Consider the following 21741-nt stretch of genomic DNA (forward strand, 5'->3'; position numbering starts at 1 on the left):
GTTTTCTACCCCCACCTTTAAATTCATTTTTGTCAAACTTGCGGAAAAGGTTTTAGTTCGTAATTGAATTTCAAGAAGTAAAAGAAAAATACACCGTATAAAAAAACAAATCTCACACATATATATATATCTGATCGCGCTCGTTGCGATCGAAGCTTCGGTAGTTAACATAATATGTTCGGTATTTCGGTTGCAAGTCAAGTCGTCAACTGTTTGGGTTTTCTTTGCTGTCGTCGTGTTCATTTTTCGTCGTCGGTGTTCGGTGAATAACAATGTGTTGATAGTGTGTTGAACGTCGAGCAAAAGGTACAGAAATTTGAAAAAGTTAAACCCTCAAAAAATGTAACCCAGAGAACTTAATCTTCCTCACTCATCGAACTCACCGATCCATCACGGAATGGGTCTAATCGATCGTCCCAATAGTGCAACCTAGACCATTAAAACTGTTAAACGGGGCCTTTCGTTTACTTATTATTGTGATCCTTTTCCTCCGGGTTCGATTGCGTGCTAACAGGGCACCATTAAACTTCACCTGTTTGTTTCGAAAACCCTACGGGACCTTCAGCTCTCCGGGGTCAACCGTAGCCATGATGGCCTCTTGCGCGCTCATCCTTGTAACGCCGCTGGACAGTGGGAATTGAGGGAGGGGGAAAATGACGTCGTGACCTTTCGCAGGCGCGATAAGGGATCTCGCCCAAAGCCCAATCCGCCCGGCCTCGGTCGCTGATGGCCGGTTGTGCGAGGGCACACAGTTTCCACCGAAAAGTTGCGGAAAAAGGTGAAAGAACGATCCCATGTTTATTTCCGGTGGCCGCCGGTGTTGCGCCTTCGTGCATGGCGTGCGTTCGACTTGAGCGGCTTTTTTATTGTTTCAATTCGTTCGTCCGTTCCCAGAGCCCCGTGGGTGGAGGAGGGTGTCCGTGTGTGTGCGGGGGACATCGTCAAAGGGCGCACGCTCTCGCGCACCCACGGAACTACTTCTGTTACGCAGAAGGCATTGCTGAATTGGTGTGCTGTAGTATAAAATAAAATAGAACGGCACTCGCACACACAACCGGGACCACCGTTCGGTTTCCATCCATGTTTATTGACCGTTGGGCAGCGAGGCGAAGCGAGGTGCGGAACTTCTCCTAGCGGGCAGCAGTCGATAATAAAACGCACCGGAATAGAAAATTGGTGAAATGAAATTCTAGTCATGAAAATGTTAATTAATTTTACTGCAACAAATTCGTGCCACTAATCTGTTACACATTTCATTATCATTTTAATTACGCCCGATTGTGTATGTGTGTGGGTACGGATGAGGGGCTCTGCAAACCCCTTCCCTTTTGTGGTTCACCCCCTATTTAGGGTCCCTTTGTGTTTGCCTTTTGGGCAGCAGCGGGGTGGGCTTTCCTTTAACTCCAATTTGTACTCCCAACTCGCACTCGCGGGAGATGGATGGGATGGAGTTGTAAATTATTCCAGTATGTTTTACTTTTCTTTCTTTCTTTCCGAACGCGCCGAACGTAAATGGTTGCGATTGAGCTAGAGATTGTTCAGCCCGTTGCTCTCTCCCCGGTTCGGACAGATCGCCCGCTAACGACGCGTTTTGGGGCAGTTGAAGTTTTGTTTCATTTCCGCGTTTTTTTCCAAAGGTACGAACACTTTTATGCGCCCCAATGTTTGACAGGTGCGAGTTCCAGGCCCTTAGAGATAAACGTTAGGTCAAGCGCTTCTTATCGATTGAAGGAAACTGTTTCTAGTTAGCAATCGAACTCTTGAACCATTTCGTGGAACCGAGGGTCATTAGTGAGGATGCAAAGGATGCTTCAACGGTGGCAAATGAGCCATACTAATTCGTTGTTAACTAGAGTTGGGTAATTCAGGTTCAGATTCATGAATGTGAATGATTCTTCGTGTTTTAGAGATTCACGAATCTGTGTATGAGAGATTCATGAATCCCAAAAATGTATAAACTGATGAAAACTTGTCAGCAAAAAATGGTTCTAGGCAATACCTGCTCTTTTTGTTCGCATGATCCACGCCTATGAAAGAATCATGCAGATTAGTCAAAAATCCATGACAGATTCATTGAGATTTCGAAAGATTCATCAACATTTGAAGAATCGAATCCCTAAAGATTTATGAATCCATCTGAATGAATCTTAGGTGAAAGATTCATCAAGGCAAAACACCGTTGTTAACCCTTGTTCGGAGAGAATCGCTCTCGACTTCGCCTTCGCAGTTCAAAATGGACAACGCATTCTTACAATCCAATAGCCTGGCGCCATCCGGTTGCGAGTTGATGGGTGCGAAAATAATCAAATAATCCCTCGAATTGGGCCGTTCGATAAAAGTCCGTTGTGGGTTAAATGAGTGTTTGTGTGTGTGTCTGTGGGAATCGGTCAAGTGGTGTTTGCAATCACTCTTTATTTAGGAAAATAAATATCAATAATAGACTGAAGTGAGGACGGGAAGGAGGGAGGTGATTTGGGATAGTGGAATCGATGGATCAGCCCCTGCCCCCGAGGGCTTAAGGCCTTATGGGGTTGTAGATTAACGCACAGAGGGCATTAATATAAGGAAGGTCTCCGGCACGCCATTATCAGGACCCGTTGATCATCAGCTGTTTGCGATGGAGTTGCCCGGTTTTCTTTCCCTATTTTCTTCTTCCTCCTTTTCGCTCCCTTCAACCCATCCCTATCCGTCAACGGAGCGATTAGAGGCACCTTGACAAGCGGCCGTCGATTGCATCGTCGTCGTGGTCGTCGTCAGCAGTTGGCCGTCATTCGGGATCGCCGGATTGGATTGAGCTGATGATTGATTGCAATAATAATATTAGTATCAACATCATCGTCGTCGCCGTCGTCGTTGCTCTCTCGACCGTCGTCGGCGTCGCAGGCCGCAAATGGCACTTTGATGTACCGACGCAATTTGTTGAATGGTCCATCCCGCGTGGTCCTCAACCCCTCGCCTCGTCTTTGTCCTTCTCCTCTAAAAGGGTAGATTAGAGCGCAGCGTATATTCGCACGAATAACCAACCGAGAATATGGTAGCAAAATGAAGGAGAGAAAAATCCCGCCACGGTTGGAAAAAGAAGCACGAACTATGGAGAAATCATTTTTCAATCTATTTCCCATAGAACTCGCCATCATCGCGGGCTTCCAGGCCGGTCCCCACCCCCGGGCACCCGGTTTGGCTTTATCACCCAATCCATCCGGCTATTAAGTGCACCATCTGAAGGGCAACCCGGGGGGTGATCGGGGACGAGGGAAGTGTGGGTGTGGGTGTCTACTAATGTTAAAAATATGTAGCAACGCTTCTCCTCCACCCCCGTGCGCCCCTGCCTTCACCTTGCTGGCGGCGGTATTTTATCTTCGCACACTGGATTAAAACACCACCGAGGCAAAAACGTGACGTTTCTGGTGGCCAGAGCTTCGCTCAGGTTGCTTCGTTGATCCGGAGCCTTTTCCCGGCTCCGGTCCGAACTGGAACACCGGGCCGGGCCGATGCCTTCGAACTTGCCCGGCACATGCTGCGACTCTCCGGGATCAATAAAATCTTCCAATTTATGACGCACACACATGGCGTCCCGCACGGCCTCGGCATATCCATTATTGGGTGAGTGCAGGTATTATCACCATCATGTCCCCTACGAACACCCCCCCCCCCCCCCCCTGTCTCCGCCCTCCCTGCACTCATCCCCCCCACCGTTCTTCCACGGGCGCAAGGAATGTCGTAAAAATTGAGAACATATGACACGCATATCCTTATTTTATCGAAGGCGCACAGGTTGCGCATGGCTTGTCGTTCCATTATTTTTTCCTCCCTTCCCCCCTCACCCACCACCTCTTCACCGCTTCTCGATGCGGTGCGTAACATTTTTGCGTTACTCTCGGCTCCATTATTTGCGAGCTCGTTCCGTCGGCTTTCTTCGACTGTTGTTTAGTAGTCCCAGCCTTCCATTCCCCCATGATGCGAATGCGCTGGGGGGACAATTAATTGGGCGCGAATTGGAAGGGCGACACACAAGTGTCGAGAGTGTTGAAAACGAGCTTTTGTGCTTCCTTTGCTGGAGGAATAAAAGAAGGCAAACGAAGACGACACGCCAACGTGGAAGTGGAAGAAGTTTAAGTGGAAGGACTTGTAGTTAAAAAATAAATTTGCCAATGTTAGCACCTCTTTTTTTGTTGCTGCCAGCATCCCTAAGCGACCGGAGTGGATTATTTTCCCGTCTTCCTCCTCCCTCGTCCACCTTTCGTAGACTCGCATTTGCTTCATTTATTTCTGACTCATAGGTGAGAACCATTTAATTCCTCAATTTATTGTGGAACTTTTCTTGCCCAGCAAAGCGATGCTGTTCCCGGTTGGAAGACTTGTTTTTACGTTGTTCAGTCCAGCAAGGACTGCCAAGAAGCATTGTTTTGATGTGTGCACACACTTCTATAAGATGCCCTCGGAGTGGAGTCTGTCGTCTAGGTTCGTGCAGCTTTATTTCCTTCTTAGTCCTCGTGATGCTGCGACGTCACGTCGGGGCAAATTGGTGGATGGAGTTATTGGTTCGGACTATGACTTTTTTTTATTTTGTCCGTGTTATAATATTATTATCTTCCTTTGGCCAACCGTACACAGCTGACTCCAGTGGAAGCGAAGGCCTACCCTGCCCTGCCCCAGTGCCATGCGACGGTGGACATAAAATATGGATTCGATTCGGGGTTTGAAATTCGAAACCGAGGCCCCGAATATTGAAAATCCGTAATGGGTTTTTTGTCCTCCCGCCGGCTGCGGTGTCCGAACCGCCACGAAAAAAGCGAAATAAGTTTTAACTAAAGCGGCGTCCATCGGCTCGCGGAAGAATATCGAATGTACATTTGAATAGCCACAAAAAGCCAGCCAGAGAATCTCGTATCTCGAGAATAACGCGGAAGAGCGACACCCCGACCGTAAGCCGCAACCAGTGGAGACGCCCCGCGAACCCCCGCGAATGGGGTCGAACCGCCGCTATCAGGAAGGAAAGGGAATATGGCATATAAATATTGCGGAGATGAAGGCACAAGCACAGAATCCGCCCCAGGAGGGGAGGGTGGGGGGATGCGGTGTCCCACAGAATCGGACACGAGCACACAATGAAACACTACACGAACTCGGTTCGGGTTCGAACCTTTGGACGCACGTTGGGGACGCGCTTTTTTTTGGGGTTCTTGCGCGCCTCCTCCATAAGCCTATCATGTCCCCCCGCCTGGGGGTGGCCTGCTGGGGGAAGTTGACCAGCCCGAGCCGGCCGGGGGGACGCGCACAAAATGGGAAAGAATAATTTATTTCATTTCGGGTTCGATCGTCGACCGGACCAGGAGGCGCTCGTTAGTTCTGCGGCGCGGGTTTTCTAACGTCGAAAAACAGGTTTCTTTCCCGGCGTGTTCAGATGTGTGTGTGTAGTGGGGAGGTGGGGTGAGAGAAAGAGAGATAAACAGAGAGAGGTGCTTTTGGTCCACGCTAACAGTTTGTTTTCATTTTGGCCGCTACTTCTGATTCGTGCGATTTGAGAGTACGTTGAGCCATTCGAACTTTTTATTTTGTGTATTTTTCTGTTCTTGTTGTTGGGTTATCTTGCCCTCTACCAGAAATACAAAACATCCCCAAACTCAGCGCCCTTCGATTGTGTTCTCTTGTGTTGTTCCGGAAGAGGGATCAAAATCCAAACCAAGGACAAAAACTCAAACCATCCATCCCATGACCTCCACAAAACATCCGGAAAAATCTGTCCAACAACGCCCGGAAAATGAGTCCGAGGGCCGAGGACAACACAAAAATCTATCCCATACACTCACACACAGGGATTCCATATCTGTCACCGGCAGACAAGCGCAATAACCTGTGTCGTCCCTTCCTAACGGCAACATGACGCAGTGGAAGGCAAGATGACGGCCCGGGAAAAGTCTATTGGCTAACATTTTTTTTAAACATTTTCACCTGGTATGGAAATTCACCCCCTAGGAAAACTCCACTTGACAGCTCCGGTTGAGCAGGTTAAAGGGTTTTATGGCTCGTGAGATGACAGTTTTTTGCTGCCTCCTTCCAGAAACCCCGAACGCGGGTTTGAGGTTAGGTTTTGTCGTTTGGTCTTTGAAGTCGATTGCTTCGATGTTCACCGTAGCCAACGGGCGCCGGCTGCTGCGATTCTCATTTATCGTTGAAGTTTATTTCGCTCATCTGACACCCGTGGGTTTGTGTAGGCTTTTCACATTTCCCGCGAGGAAAGATCTCTAAAGGGGAGCTTCAATGAGCTGTCAGTGAGGTGCGTTGCACAAATCGTTAACCGACGAGATGGCGATACAAGCAAGCGCAACCTTCTGCTAGTGGGGGTACAAAGATAAAAAGCTGCGTGTTAAAATGGCGCAGACAAATCCTTTAACGGAACCATCCCAATCCTTGCGCTTGCGGAGAGAATTTACATTCTACGTCCGAAGAAACACCAAACCGAAAAACGAGAAATCGTTTCTCCTCACACACACACACGCGCGCGCTCCTTTCGGCGAATATATTTTGGTGAAACCCTGAAAATGAAACCCACAAAAACGCTTTCCCGAGCCGAAAAACCATCGCTCCTTATCTTCTCCGCTTCGAGTGGGGGATTTGTTGGCCTCCGCTAAGCCATTCCGAAAGTCTCGGAGAATCAATCCGGTTTCTTCGCCGGCACAGCATTCTCCATCCAGCCCCATCCATCCCTTTCGGTTCCTTTCGCACCTTTGTCCTTCTAAGGTGATTAAACTTCTCCCCCTATTGCCTCCTTTTGATATCTCTCCCCAACCCCCGAAAAAAACCTCCCGGACCCTCGGGTCAAGACGGTTCGCGGGGAGGGAAGACGAAGGACCCAGGCCGTGGAATGTTCATCGAAAAAATGCCTCGAAAACGCGCTCAAAACTCATTGACTCCTGCCCTTCGAAACGCTTGTTATGTCTCCCCAGTCCCGAGTGCGAGGAGCAGATTTCGTGCGGCAAAGGATTCCTTCCAGCCTCATTGTTGTTGTTATTGCTGCTCCATCCGTCCGTCCGTTTATCGTCTCTCGAATGGGTTAGGAGGGAGGACGTTTTCGGTTGATTTTTTTTTCCATTTCGTAATTTTGCGTGTGTGTGAACACACTCCTTTCGGGGTTGCATATTTTAGAACGGTGGTCACACGTCCGAATGTTCTGTGCCTGTGCCGGAGGAACTGCCACGCAGGACGAGCCCACGGTGGTCACGAAAGATCTAAATCCATTACGTATGCGATTGGATACGATTCGATTTCGAGTTTCGTTACCTTCGTTGGGAAGAAAAAGAGGAGCTCCGATTCGCGATCATCTTGTGCAGACGTAATTTAGAGGATCGTAAAATATTCTGCACTGTTTTTCGTGCCGAAAAGGGCTTTTATCCGTAGTGAAATAAAAAGAAAAACACGGGGAAAACATTGATCATCGAAAGAGCCGATCCCGGCGAACGTTTAAAATCGTTGAATGAAATACTTTTGCCTCCGAGGGACGCACCCAAAAACGGGCGCGGAAGTGGAATTTAAATCTGTACCAACACTATCGTCAGCACCTATCAACACTATCAGCGCACACCGTACCGAAGATTGCGAACACGACGACGCGAAAGAGTTCGAGATAAAATGATGACAAATAAAGACGGCCGAGAACATCGGCAGTAACGGGTGGAGGTAATAAAAAAACCGAAATCTTCCAAACTCCAGCATTGCAGAAAGTGAGAAACTTGTCAAATGCTTCGAAAATTCGAAATGCTTCACCGTTTCTGGCCGAGAATTGGTGACAATTTATTTTTATTCCCAACAAAAGCTGTCTGTCAGTCGATCGAACGAAACGATCGCCCAAACGATCAAGATTCGATCGTCCTGCGCAGCGGAAACGGATGACCGAGGGTTTGTTTGTTTTCCCCTTGCCTTCTGGTCATCAGTTTTGTTTCTCTTGATGTTTTTTTCGAACCGAATTAAAACTTAAATGCTCGCCAACGCCAGAGCCCATTTATGGGCCTTCGAGGGTTTCGGGCAGGACGTTTCGGTTCGCTTAAAATTAACTACAATTATCCTGCTCACTTCGACACCTTTCCGGGGGTGATGGATTTAAATTCCGAACAACTAAGAAACCCAAAAAAAAAAAACTAAAAAAATTAACAGACAGAACCCAAACAGTTGCCGAACGTAAACTTGTGCCGCCGGAACATCGGATGACAAATATGCCAGTGAAATATGTTATGCGCTGGCGGACAACCAACCCATCTTACCAGGGCTTTACGTGTTTGATGATGATCATGATGATGATGATGATGGGTGGATTTAATCTGCCCTCTCTCAGACACACGTACACGTACACTCAGAAACAAGGTCACAGAACAGACCGAGCACCGAGCACCAACGAAAAGTCGAGAAGATCATGGTTATACTAAATGTTGTTTCGGTACGTTGGCTTAAGTCCTTGAATGAGCTTTTTCCAAACATTCATCGACCAAGCCGGATTAAACCCCCCGAGTATCCCATAAGGTCAGTTGACAGAAGGTTTTTACCAACGTTTGTCGTTGAATAAAATCGATCCGTCGTAATATGATCAAACTTGTTCGGAGAACAAAAAAGGCCGCGCGGTATTGATTGGAATGGTTCTTTTTTCCCTGTTTGGAACTGATTTTAAACCATCCAATATAGAGATATCGTGGCTTTTTGTATCCACCTCACGATGAATTACTGTCGGATACTCGAACGTGCTGTTTTTTTTTTTGGGATGATATGCTTTCGTTTGAAACATTTGACGTCGGGTTTTTTTTCCCTGTTCGCTTCATTTGCCCATCGCATGGGCAATGAATCATGCAATGAAATATGACCAAATTTCAACCGATTCAAACGATGACATCAGCTTCCCGCCGCCACCCCGATAAACCGTGGCGATATGTAACACTGAAGCTTCAACAGATAACGGAATGCAGCGAAACCCATAACCAAAAGGCCGTTTTTGGGCCACAATGGGCGATAAATAAATTTTACCCTCATCGAAACCGATTGAAACATAAACAAAACGAGTAAGTAAACCCGAAACCGAACGAAAAGATTAACAAAAAAAAACACAAAACCTTCCAAAAGAATGACAAAAATGTTGCCAATGTTTTATTGCTGGTCAACATGAAAACTATCCCAAGCAGCATTGAAACGAAAGAATGAAATCAAAATGAAAAACAAACAAACAAACGTACGCAACAAACAGGCAGACAAAGTAACCCTTGCCAATTGTGGGCGGTGCAACCAACCCGTTGCACCATTGCACTATTGCAAACGGCGGCGGCCAAAGTTGTAAAGAAAATGGTACCACCCTTTTTTATGTATTGTTGTTGTTGTGGTCGAAGATCATGGCGTCCTAGAAACAGGCGGGCCACCACCGTAAGGACACAAAGCTCTGGCACACGAGAAGAGAACGGGGAGAGAAGGGAAGTAAAGGCGAGAGCGAACTCCAAAAAAGAACGACGGCGCCCCGTACGAAGAGCTTTTTTGTGACACACTTTCCCTTTCTTCTTGCTTTTCTCTGTTGTTTCAGGTGCATGAACTGTGTGATAATTTTTGCCATCGATATATATCGTGTTTAAAGGGTAAAATGCCAATAGATTTAGTGATTGACGAACGGGACACCACCAAACCACCAGAATTAGGCGGTGCCAATGGCGAGGGTAGAAGTAATGCAGATTCAACATCGCATACTGATGGAGCTAGCACACCAGACGTTGTGAGTACCCCCTTCGCGGGAGCACATGGTCCTATATTGGCGAGCTACAATGCGGTGGTGCACCCATGTTCGTAGTACGACTATGACCTTCTTGCAAAAACGAAGCGGGTGCTCACAATGCCCTGGGATAATGGCCAGAACTTCACTTGATCGCGCTGAAGAACTTTGAACAAAAGCACAGAAAGCAAAACTAAAAGCTTACAAACGAAAACAAACAAACTAAAACAAAAACGCAAAGCTGAGGAATGAATCAAAACAATACAGTACGAACACACAAACGAACAAACAAATTATATGCTAAAAACAAACTAAACAAATATGTATGTCAAAAACTGAGCGAAACAAAACACAACCAAAACCGATAAGAAAGCTACGAAATACGTATGAACATTGTAACACAACTTTTTATTTCATATTACACGAAAACAAAAGATCTCCCCCCCATCTTCACCAGTGAAACAATACGAATCGGAACAATCCGAGCGTCATAGGGAAGCCGAAAATAGCATACATTTTCACACTTGCCGACTCAAAAAGGGAAAAGCCCAAATAGTGAAAGAAAACAACTGCACAATTTCAAAGCAGATAGTCCCAACCATGATGAGATGAAGGGAAGCAGTATGTTACCTAACATCATGGCACACCACCACAGGTACACACAAAGTAAAACTTTACACCAGCAACCAGGTTCGAACAGGTTAAACAAGAAATAATATAAAAAAACAGGAAAGCAAAAGAACACATTTTAGGAGGAAAAAGTCCAACACTATTACGCATGCATTCCGCGGCCTATTTATTCCGTATTGATTGCATTGATTATTTCTTTTCATTTTTTATTACTCCGTTTCCCACTGGTACGAATAACATGTCTTAAGGGTAGGTCGAAAGGAGAGAACGAGTGGTTTGGAGAAGCCCCCCCCCCCCGCCTCCTCATTCCCCTTCTTTGCGAAGGGATTGGGAGGCTGGAGGACGTCGAAGAATGCTCAATTGAGTTGCAGCGGGTTGCCGCCGTGGCTACGCAAATTGAGCTTATGCACTTTGCCGCCCTCGGCTCCCCCATCCCCAGCCAAGCACAATGAATGAAATGAGATGATTAATGAAGAGTGTGCAGCACGTACAGAAGCTTCGGAGCTCGCATTCCAGGACATTATATTAAAATTAAAAGCTCTTCCAGCATGATCTCGCCCCGGCTGCCTTTTTGCCCGTGCATTTGCATTTGTTGGCGGGATTGGCCATGGGAGTTTTCTTTTCCCATTGCCTTTTTTTTTACTCCTTGTAATCTCGCTTCCCCTGCGCGCCTTAGCGTGTGCGAGCATCTCATTCTTTGATCTGGCTCACGTAGGCGAAAAACACGATATAGCGTGCGTTTATTTGCGGCCAGTCCGCTATTGAGTCGCTTGAGGACGGGCGGGGTAGGAGGGTCTGTGTAGGGAGTGTAGCTATGCAATACACAGAGTTGCAACAGACCAACCAGGCTGTTATTGCTTACGTGCCCCAAAGGAATAACGATTCGAACAGGAATATGCCAGGAGTTTCCAACAAGACAGGGATTGTTTTTTTTTCTCTTCTTAACGCTGTCCGATTAATAAAGCAGACGGCCACGGTTGCGGACCGAACCAGAAGAGCTGGTAGAAGCCACAGGGACATGTGTTTTGCAGCAAAGCGAACAGGAAACGGTGAACAGTTAACTGACAGGATGATGAAAGGCCGAACAGATTATGCCGGGTTTTGGTCACTACTTTTGCTAAGTAGCGCTAGACCGTTGGTGGAATTTTTCAGTTTGATTGATTTTAATCAAACACTTTTCAATCATGCCACCGAGTGCCAATGGAAGGAATGGAGTAACAAATTCGAAAAGCATCACACCACTCAAAACAAATCATACGGAACGATAGGCAACCGGACCGATTCGATTGAATAGAAACAGATCTCTTTAATTGCCCCCCAAAACAAACCAGAAACCGAACCACTAAATACTCGCAGCAAAAGAAAATAGTAGCATTAAACTGCAAATCAGTACGTACGATAATAGAGCCGGACAGGACCACTGTCATAACAACGGCCGATAAAGGCAGGAAGCCGGACGCGCAGCGGCGAGCCGGTTTTGATTGTGAAAATGTAAATAAACACTTCCGCGCCCAGATTCCAGCAGTAGATCAGCAGAAAACAAACATATACAACACAACCGGCAGCAGCACACAGCTAAAGGAAGCAAAACTTGTGGCAAAGGCAGGCGCGCAACGGGTGAGGCAACGGGAGACAACGTGAAAGTTGGCAAGAGGAGGCGTTAGCGGTAGGAGGAAGCGAAAACAAATTAGTTAAAATATAGAAAGGAAAAAAGAGAAACAAACAAAAGAAACAAACCAGCCTAATGGCACACTGAAGAAACAAATACGTAATTAATGTTTAAGAAAAGCCGAGCGGAGCAGCTCGCATTTTGCAAAACACAAAATTTAAAGATAATTAATAATCAACGAGTATACGTAAAAGCAGCCTACAGCTACGAGCATTTATGATCATATTGAATGTAGGGAGGTAAGGGTGGTAACACACACAAAATAGAGGAGTTAAATTAGCGAAAAGGGAATACGTTTTGGCAATAACCGGAACCTAGGCAGCAGGAAGCGATATACGGCAAATATTTGCTCATCGGAAGTAGACGTGAATTCAGTCGCGGCACAAATCACAAATCAATCCGCGCGGTCTCAACTCGATCGAGGCCCGCAGCGTGTGTTGAGCGTTTAAAAAAAAAGGAAAAAGCATAAATATGATTACGAAACGACATCAGACATAACAAACACAAAGCGGAAAAAAGCAAACAAACTGTTAGCACAAAATGAAAAAAGTACCAGCGAACGAACGAGATTAGTTTTGTAGCACTTCGTTTTTGCAAGAGGCCCATATAGCTCGCCAATAGTTGAACTATCAATTTTGACGTAACAATTTGGCAAACACATTTTCCACAGCCCGGTCGGTACCACCCCCCGACTAATATTTTACCAACTTCCCCCAAAAAAGCACAACCTCTTTCCCCCCATTTTCCCATTCATCAACATGCTGTTGGTTTGGGAAGGCAAATAACTGCAGTATGCTATTTATTTATTTCATTGCCTCTTTTTTCTAACTTTTCCCACATTCAAATCCCGATCTATCTTGTTATAGATGGGGCGATTTGGTCATGTTTTTTTTTCCTTTCTTTAATTTTGTTTTTCTGCACTGCAAGTGTGCAGTCAACAAGTCGATGGACCTGACGCAACGCGCCCCAAAAGGTCATCACATGTTCATCCCATTTTTCATAGCTCTATGTTTAATCAATCTTTTACTTTCAGCAAACTTAGGCATCTATTTCAAATCACAATTGTTTCTTTTGCATTTTCGTAACCCCCACACCATTTCCCTATCACACCTTTCCCGTGGTTGGCCGGGGTCGGTGCAGCTTTTCGGGTTACTTCCCTGTCCTTTACCCACGATCGTCGATCGTTAACCATCGCCACCGGGAGACGGAGGTGTTTCGTTGCCAAATTGTTACGCAATATTTTCCCACCTTTTTTTTTTGTTTGTTTTATTTTTCATCCCGTAGTCATTTGTCAAGTATGCATGATCTTTTATATTGATTGATAATCTGTACATATAACTAAATTTCACATTTTCATTGATTTATTTGAAACGTTTTTGAATCACATTTTGATTTCTTTAGTCGGCATGACGCCTTAACGCGTCATCAGTCACGTTTTGCTGTGGGAGAATACAGCACCTACTCGTGGGGATCGACGTAATGTCGCGTGGTGGAAGTAACATTCGGTGCTTCAACATTTGAATTTCCATCGCATTTTATATCTGAATCTCTGGGTTGGGAAACGCAAAGCAGTTTGTGTTCACTTTCGATCAATGCGTTACTGGCGCGCTATCGGCAGATACTTAACTAGTTTTAAACTCACCTTTGCAAAATCAGTATTGACGTTCGAATGGGTCTAACTATACGCTTCGCTAGTATTCAATCTCTTACATCTTTTGTTAAGAAACCTGTCTCATATCTCTGTGTTTCCCGGACTGAATGAATGAATGAACGAAACGTTGTATGGGCTCGTGCGACGAAGTGCGTTTTTTTTTCGTTGGTTCTGTAAATTTTGTAATTATTCTAGTGAAAAAAGGAAATCAAATCCAATTATTGGCCAGGTTGAGGAAAAGAAAAACTGAAACATAAGCTGCTTCCAAATGACATTGAACTACACTGGTTCCGTTTTTTTTTTACTGAGTTGTTTTGTCGCCCCGGTTTTGCACAGTTTCGATCTCAACCGGTGCGAGATTGGGCGAGCCTAAAAACTGAGCGAATAAATGCCAAGTTGTGATGAAGAAATGGCGAGGCGCATGCCCGCACAGCTTCTCCCTTGGCTGTTAAATTCACGCGAGACAGTCGTTGCGCGGCTCGCGAGTCATTGAACAATATACGTAACTTATGTACGACTGACTTTGACTTTTCTCGTTCTCAAAGAGTAGAAAAGTGTGTAAGTGTGTGTGTGTGCTGGAAAGACGAAGGTAGGCTAATGTAAGCTTAAACTAAGCAAAAATCAGCAAAATCATCAGAATTAGCAAGCAAACGCGCACACGGCGTTGGTAGGTAGCGGTGAGGCGCCAAAAGAATGTGTAAACCTATCCTCATGACAAGGCAAAGTGACGATAATAGAACGAAAGCGGGAAGATTTGCGCGATGATACACACTATTGATTACAGAACTAGCAGAACTTAGCCTATAGAACGGGAGACTCGAGTGCAGGCGGTAGAGAGATCGAGGAAGCTCTGTTTTTACTTTAAATAAGTTTAGTACGAAATATACTGCTACCTTAAGAGGAACGAAGAAAGCAAACAAAAACAAGAAAAAACACAAAAAAATAAACGAATAATACCCATTTAAGCAATGATTACAATGTGGTGGTAAAATGAGTATACGATTTTAAAACAAAAACAAAAAAACACAGCTACAAAATGGCAGCGGCAAAAAGGAAGGAACCTAAACAAAAAACTAACTAATTCGAGTATTAAGCTTTACCTTTCTTTTTTGTTTTTATCTGTATGGTTTTATTGATTACCGGATCGGTAGAGTATTTTAACCGCAGGGGCCTAGGGAAGATGAAGAAACAAACAAACACGCAAACATACACACGAACACAGAACTATTGGGCGATAGCGATACGATAAGCGTAGCATATAGCATAAACCCTGGCAAAGGGAATCAAATGCAAATGATATTGCGCGGCATCAGTTTGGGGCGCGGAAAACATTGCGAGTAATACCTACCTTTAATAAATCAATACGTATATTTATCGCCGGGACGTAAAGTTCTCCGCTATCCGATGCCGATCGAATAGGTTTAGTTTTCTCCGTTTTATTTCCCCTTCGTTCGTGTTGTTTGTTTCTTTGGTGTTTTTTTTGTCTCTTCTATTTCGCGAAGGAGTTTCTAACGCTGGCTTCCGGTGGCTTCTTTCGCGGGTTTATTCGCCGCGCGAGAAACGAACGGAATATCTAGCGCAAGGCTCAGGAATGGTGGATGTGTTAAATGGTACCGCGCGTGTCGGTTAAAAAGTATTTGAATCGGCTATATTCTATCAGAAACCAGGAGCTACCTTTGAGAAACCAGGAGCTAACTGAAGGGCATGTGAATGGAAAAATCGAATGAAAACCGAGCGCAGGCGAGTGAGAAGGAAATGGAGGAAAAAAATGGAGTAGGAAAATCAAAAGAAAACCCCGATACGGAACAATACCAACAAAACATACATACGTATACCAAGAGCAACAATCGTTTACGTGATGATCGAACTGTAAATGTATACCTAATTAAAGTATTTTCATAAAATCAGCGCAGAAAAAAAAAGAATCCCCGTCGGCGGAGCGGGACCTCGCCCCATTCGCGCGGGGGGGGGCCGCGCTTTTCGCCGGTGGTTGTGGCTTTGTTAAGGAAACTTAGAGTAAGGAAAAATAGAAGGAGAGAGAGAGAGAGTAGGTGGAGGGATGCTTCGGGCGACGGCGTGTCGATGGGACCGAGTGGCTTTGGGTGGCGAGGCTTGGATGGCCCGCTGGATGGTGGACCGAACCGGAAAACCTGGAGTACGAGCGATCGAAATTCTTACCTCAATTTCTAACGTCCACTTTCCGGTGGGCCATCTCGATCCCGCACACCAGAACCACCGGATCCGCATCGACATCGGCCAGGAGGAAGCAGAAGAAGGTGCAGTGGCTCGTGGTCCTCGCTGGAGGACACTTGCGGCCCGCTCGCACTAAACGCAACAAGTATACGATGATGCTTCCCATTCGCTGGTGAAGCCAAAAACCAACCAATCAAACAAAACTATGAACGTTTCTTTTCTCTTCATCGGTACTAACCCGCTCCCGGGAAGGGCAGCAGCCTCCGGAGTGTTTTTCTCTTCGGTTTCCGTTTACGTTTTCTGACTCGGCTCAGTTAGCAGTTTCTTGTAAGTATGTAATATAACACGAATCAAACAATTGATCTAACGAAGCGTTCCTCACGCGCTACGGAAGCATTTTAATGCCAGTAGTAAAGAAAACGATGCAACAGAATGAATGAATATATAGTATATATAAATACGTACGTAAATGTAGTGAAAGCTAAGGAACTAACAAATGTAAGAAAGGACTCCCCCTCCACGCCCCACAACATCCATCCATTCTGTCCCACGCTGCAATCCTCCACTATCATCGACACCACCATCATCATCCGTTCACTCCTACAAGAAGATCGGTAGAATCTCGTACTCTCGCTCACTTAAAAACAGAAATTGGGACGGTGCTTCCTCGTTTCTTTGTTTTGACACGTTACTTGTACTTTTCGTTAAAGATACATGCGTACAAAAAAATTTTGACCGTACATCGGTGGATCGAGTTCTTTTCTAAAAACGAGAAATATAAAAGATAGCGAAAGATCACAGAGAGGAAGTTTGAAGGAAACGCAAGATGCAGGAAGGAAAAAAACAAAAACACCTCAAAGCCATGTAAATGACTGAACAAGATATCCTTTGGGAGCGGCAGAACTCGAAACTCCGCTGATCAGCGCAACTTTGAGGGCAACGAATCGACTAAAAATACACACACGAGAACAAGGTAGGCGTCGTAGGTTGCCATGTTTTATGAGTGTTTTTCTCTTCCTTAGTATGTTACTTGTTTTGGTTTTGTTGCTACACGACCGTATCATACTTATGTCTCCCTGTTTTCTTTTTTTATTTCAACTACACACAAAATACGGTTGAGAATGAACGATAAAAAAAGAAATCAACCAGATCAACCGGTCGATCGATTTTGGTTTCCGTGTTGAAAAATGATGTAGACCACAGTATATATCGCAACCAAGATCCGTTCGAGATGTGCAATGTTGCAAAAGTGCAAACCCGATTCGTACCCGAAGTCGTTGAAAATGATCGCGACCGTGAGATTTAAGTTACTTAAAACAGGAGGGAGGGAAAAGGAAAAGAACTACGCCAATAGAACGTACGTTAACCCTTATATGCATTCAGTTGCAACTACACGAACCCGTCGAATTGTGAAGCAAAACGAACATACGTAAACGGTGGAGATCGTAACTTATTAAGAGTGGCAAATTTTAGCAAATGTTATGTTTTTTTTTTAAATGCGATTTTTATTACAATTATATCATTTGAAGAGATAAAAATCGATTGTTTTAAAATTGTATCCCTAGCGAGAAGCTTTTACAAGATAAATAAAAAAAGATGCAAAGAACAAATGTGAGCGAGGAAAGTGTGTTGTATTTAAGGCATAGCGAAATTGTTTCACCACCACACTGCATTTGTAAAAAGAAAATCGGATAAGAACACAGAAAACGGACGAGTAATGGAAGCTAGCCACAGATGCAAAGTAAAAGTCATACTGTAAGCGGCACGAGGCGCTTGCCAACCGAGATAGAAAAGAGTGTAACGCATACATCCCTTCCGTAAAGATCCCTCTGAGTAAAAGTCGATGAAAAGAAATACTCGCTAAACGCAAACAAAGCATCCGCATAAGATCCACAATTGCGTACACAAATGAACATAGTATACATCTTAAAGAAAAACATCTCTGAAGCTTACACAGCGTACATAAAAGATACTCGAAGGCATTTAACTAAGTAAGAAAGCGATCAACAAGCTGTGCTTAATGCTTCCCCTTGTCTTCCATTGTTCGTGGCGGCAGATGCAAGAAAAACTGGTGTGTTAGAAAACAATAATAATGATGCTGTGCAATGCAATTGTTTGTGCGAAAGTGTTACCGGAAGCGGGTGGCACACGAGACGAGTACCTCCGGAGCGCGCATTGCTTGATTTAACTCGAGCGGAAAATCGTTGGAGGTTTTTCTTGCATCCTGCGGCATCGAATGAATGAAAGCAAGGGCGAATGTGGCGAAGGGATGAAAAACCTTACTAAAAGTGGTAGGATTGTGGTCGAATGCTTTGTTTTCTGTTTCATCCCACCTCCTACTCTCCCCCCCCTTTTCACCCACAGCCTCTTGTCGATACCTTATCCTTGTCCCTGTTCCCCAGCCGCCTGCGGAACAGACTCGTTCCCTTTTCGTCCGCAGCGCAACACATTCCCCGGGAGCCGGGAGGAAGAGAGTTTTCACGCAGTTTCGCTCCTTTTCCAGAATCTCCTTTAGCGTAACTTTTTTCCATCATCATATACCTCCTACATAATAGGTATTATTAAACAAAGATTAAACAAGCAAGCAAGCAAGCAAACAAGCAAGCAAGCAAAGAAAAAAAAACGCAACTCGAAATAACAAAAAAACAACATGAAAAACCCTTCCATGTGCTTCCTTTTAAGTTTTTCGTTTTTATTTTTTACAATTTCGTTTTCGTCCTTTTCGTCCTTTTTGGTCTCTTTTGTCGAAACGAAAAAAACAGTAAGCGGGTGTACACACCTAATTTTAACGCTCGTTTCGCCGTCGTACTTCGTCCGTTACTGGATTATGATTTCCGGTTTTAGTTATGTTCTATGTATTAGCCGATTTATACGATGTTTTTGAGGTTTTCTCTTCCTATATTTTATGTTTTTTTTTTTGTCTTTTTAATTACTTTTGTGATCGAGTGCATCGGTCGCAGCGCGGATCGAGCGATTGAGCGTGGGCGTAACTCATGATATTATGTATTTTGTCTATAAAACAAAAACTGAAGCAAAACATTATAACTAATATTTAAACTATTTTTTGAACAAAATAAATGTTTTGTTGTTGAAAATAAAAAAAAACCCCGACCGGTGTTGTTCTTTGCCGAAACCAACGCGTTCCAGGAAATTTCAGCCTCAAATATCGGGATCATTGCAGAGCTGGAGCCGGCGGAATTCATCTGGAAGCAGCTTAAAGCATCGCTGAACCTGGCGAGTGAAAAATTGAGAAACACGACATCGCACAAATTCCATACCAGTTTCGTTCATTCATTCGCTTTCCCGTTGGGGATGTGGGATATTTTAGTACTTTAATTGACACTGGTTGAACGGATAACCAAACACTGCCAACCTCTCCAGTCCATCGTTCGACGCTTTGATGTTAATTGCGTTTAACGATGCAAAAACAAACCATATCGGAGGTTGATAGCTCCACCCTTCTGCTGCTAACTACGACCATAACTATTTTTAAATCGATGATCACAAAGTAACCCAACCGCGTTCGGGTTGCGCCAACATTGTCATAGCAACAACCTGTTTCTGTTACTGATTGAAACATATCGGGGCGATTTGCAGCATCGTTTACTATATTTTTGTTGCCCCCTTTAGGTTTTATATCCCCTTTCGCCAGCGCCCGTCGTCCCTCTCCGCTTTGCCACACGGGGCGATCGACACTTTTATGCTGCGCCATAAAACGGTAACCGATTATGAAACATTGTCACTCCGCACTCCGGCCGAAAAGTAGTTTTGGTTTTTCCCTTCTTTTTCCCGTGCCGTTGTCTTTATGGCCGCAAGTATCTTGTTGCATGCGTATCTGCTGCGTTCGCCATCTTCTGTTTAACTGCGCGTGCATATGGCGATAGTTAAAACCATCAAGCACCATCAAACCGTTGATGCCGGGGAATTGCGTCTAGTTTGTCGTCCGGCCGAGCATCGTTCGATTCATTCCTTCTCGCGACACTTCGATTCGGTTTCCCAGGGAAGCTAGCTAAACCCCGATGCAGAAGAAAATCCATCCAATCCGCGCCGATGGAGGCGGGTTTTATGGACGCGCGTGCGATCGAACATTCAAACCGCCAAGCCAGGGCCAGCTAATCGAAATCGTTTGATTGGCCGTAATAAACTTTACAACCCACTCGGCCAGGTCTCTAGCTCTCGGATGTGCGGAACGGTGTGGCTATTTTCGTTCGGCCGGGTGTTTTTGTTTGCCGTTTTTCAAGCATTCAACAAGCACCGTGCGTGTCTGTTGCAAACCGAGGATGTGCATGCCGTTTGGGGAAAACTGCATTCGAGCGAAGGTTGCAGGTGGACAAATTAATTTTAATCATCTCGCTAGGTAGAAGGCCCTCTAATAATGCACCAAGAGACTGCTGACATTCCAACAATCAACGCTCTAGACGGTGTGCGCGCCCTGACTTCCCAGCTGACGACAGCCGTCAGGCGGTGGCCACAGACCTACTGGTTGTTGATTTAGGTCGTTACAAGTAATAAAATTTACAGTCAATTTTCAATCCCAAACCCCTTCGGGCAGGAGTAAAAAACCAAACAAAACAGGGGGACAATTTAAAACACTACGCACAATCGAAGCTCTCTGATGATCCTACTGGATCGTCTGGTAGCATGTGGTAACATCTGCATCCTGGCTCGGAGGGTGCTCGAGCCGGACGAGACGAACTCCACGGAGTTGATGGTCGGGTTTGTGGTTTCGCAAATACGAAAAACTCGGAGAACATTTCAAGACTAGGGTGATTTTAGCTTCCGATTTAATAGCGGAAAGGAACGAGAAGTTGCATCCAGACTTACAGACAGACCGTCAAGAGCTCGGAGATGAGATGAAATTGTTTGCAAAAATATGTTCCTACCGAGACTTTGCGGCTTCAGGCGCATCCTCGACTAGGTCTTACCAATTTTTTTTCCTCCCCTTTCCGCTCCCTTCCTTCCCGCTAACCGATCCGATCCGGGATTGTGTTACCAGTGTGATGCGTTTTATGGCCATTTGACAGAGTTTTACAATCTGGCTGCGAAGCGATACAGTCACTTCATTTTTATTGCTGCGGTACTTCGGTAAGAGTAAGAGAGAGAGGGCCGTTCGGTAACGATGCCCTTCCGGAAGGGAACCGGCCAGCCGGGTGTTCGTCGGCTCGGATTTAACTGCATTCCCACCACCGACCGACGCGCACAGCTTCCGAAACGGAGGGATCACATTTTATGGCACCAAAATCTGATACACCCACGCACACGCGGACGAAGATGAGCCGATGGTGGTGTGGCGTGCGGACGGAACGGATTTTTATGATTTAAAATGGGCAACCGAGAGCAAATTGTTTGTTTACGTACGGTTAGGTTTATGGATCATCGGGTAAAGAAGGACTCGCGTGGTTTTTTTTGCCTGGTTTTTTTTCGTCTGTGGCCGACGTGAAGGAAAGGATTCGGAAATGAAAAAAAAAACAATCTCAAAACCCAAACAAACTCGTCGGCCGTCGGTGTCGTGTCGGGTTTGTGGTTGCGCAAAAGACGTCGTTATATTTGACCTGCGTGTACTTGGCAACGGTGTCTCGGCCTTTGAAGCCGTCTCGGGGACCCGGTTGCTTGTGGTTTTGCAATCACTTTTTCCAGAAGAAGTCAACAAGAAAGACTAACATTGTAAAAAAAACACATGATATCAGTGGTAAAGAGTACCTGTACCTATCTTTGCGGCGTAATAATTCTCCTTCCATGTTCGGTGTCATGTTAAAAACCAAAAAAAAAAAAATGGTAAACTCTTTCCCAGAAGGCAAAAAAGAAGGCCACCCTTTTCCGCCACATCCACCCCGTCGTGAACTGCAATTAGAGGGTTCAGTT

The 21741-nt window shown here is 45.2% G+C and overlaps 1 protein-coding gene across 1 annotated transcript in view; it reads left to right on the forward strand.

The window, feature by feature from the left end:
* The window catches only part of LOC131260389 (homeobox protein homothorax), a 151103-nt gene that overhangs the window by 27107 nt on the left and 102255 nt on the right, over nt 1-21741 (forward strand). Inside the window, exon 5 of the mRNA XM_058262092.1 lies at nt 9554-9739. Coding sequence (XP_058118075.1) covers nt 9554-9739 — 186 coding nt within the window. The remainder of the gene's footprint in view (nt 1-9553; nt 9740-21741) is intronic.

The sequence above is a fragment of the Anopheles coustani genome, chromosome 3 (genome assembly GCF_943734705.1).
Source record: "Anopheles coustani chromosome 3, idAnoCousDA_361_x.2, whole genome shotgun sequence".
NCBI lineage: Eukaryota > Metazoa > Arthropoda > Insecta > Diptera > Culicidae > Anopheles > Anopheles coustani.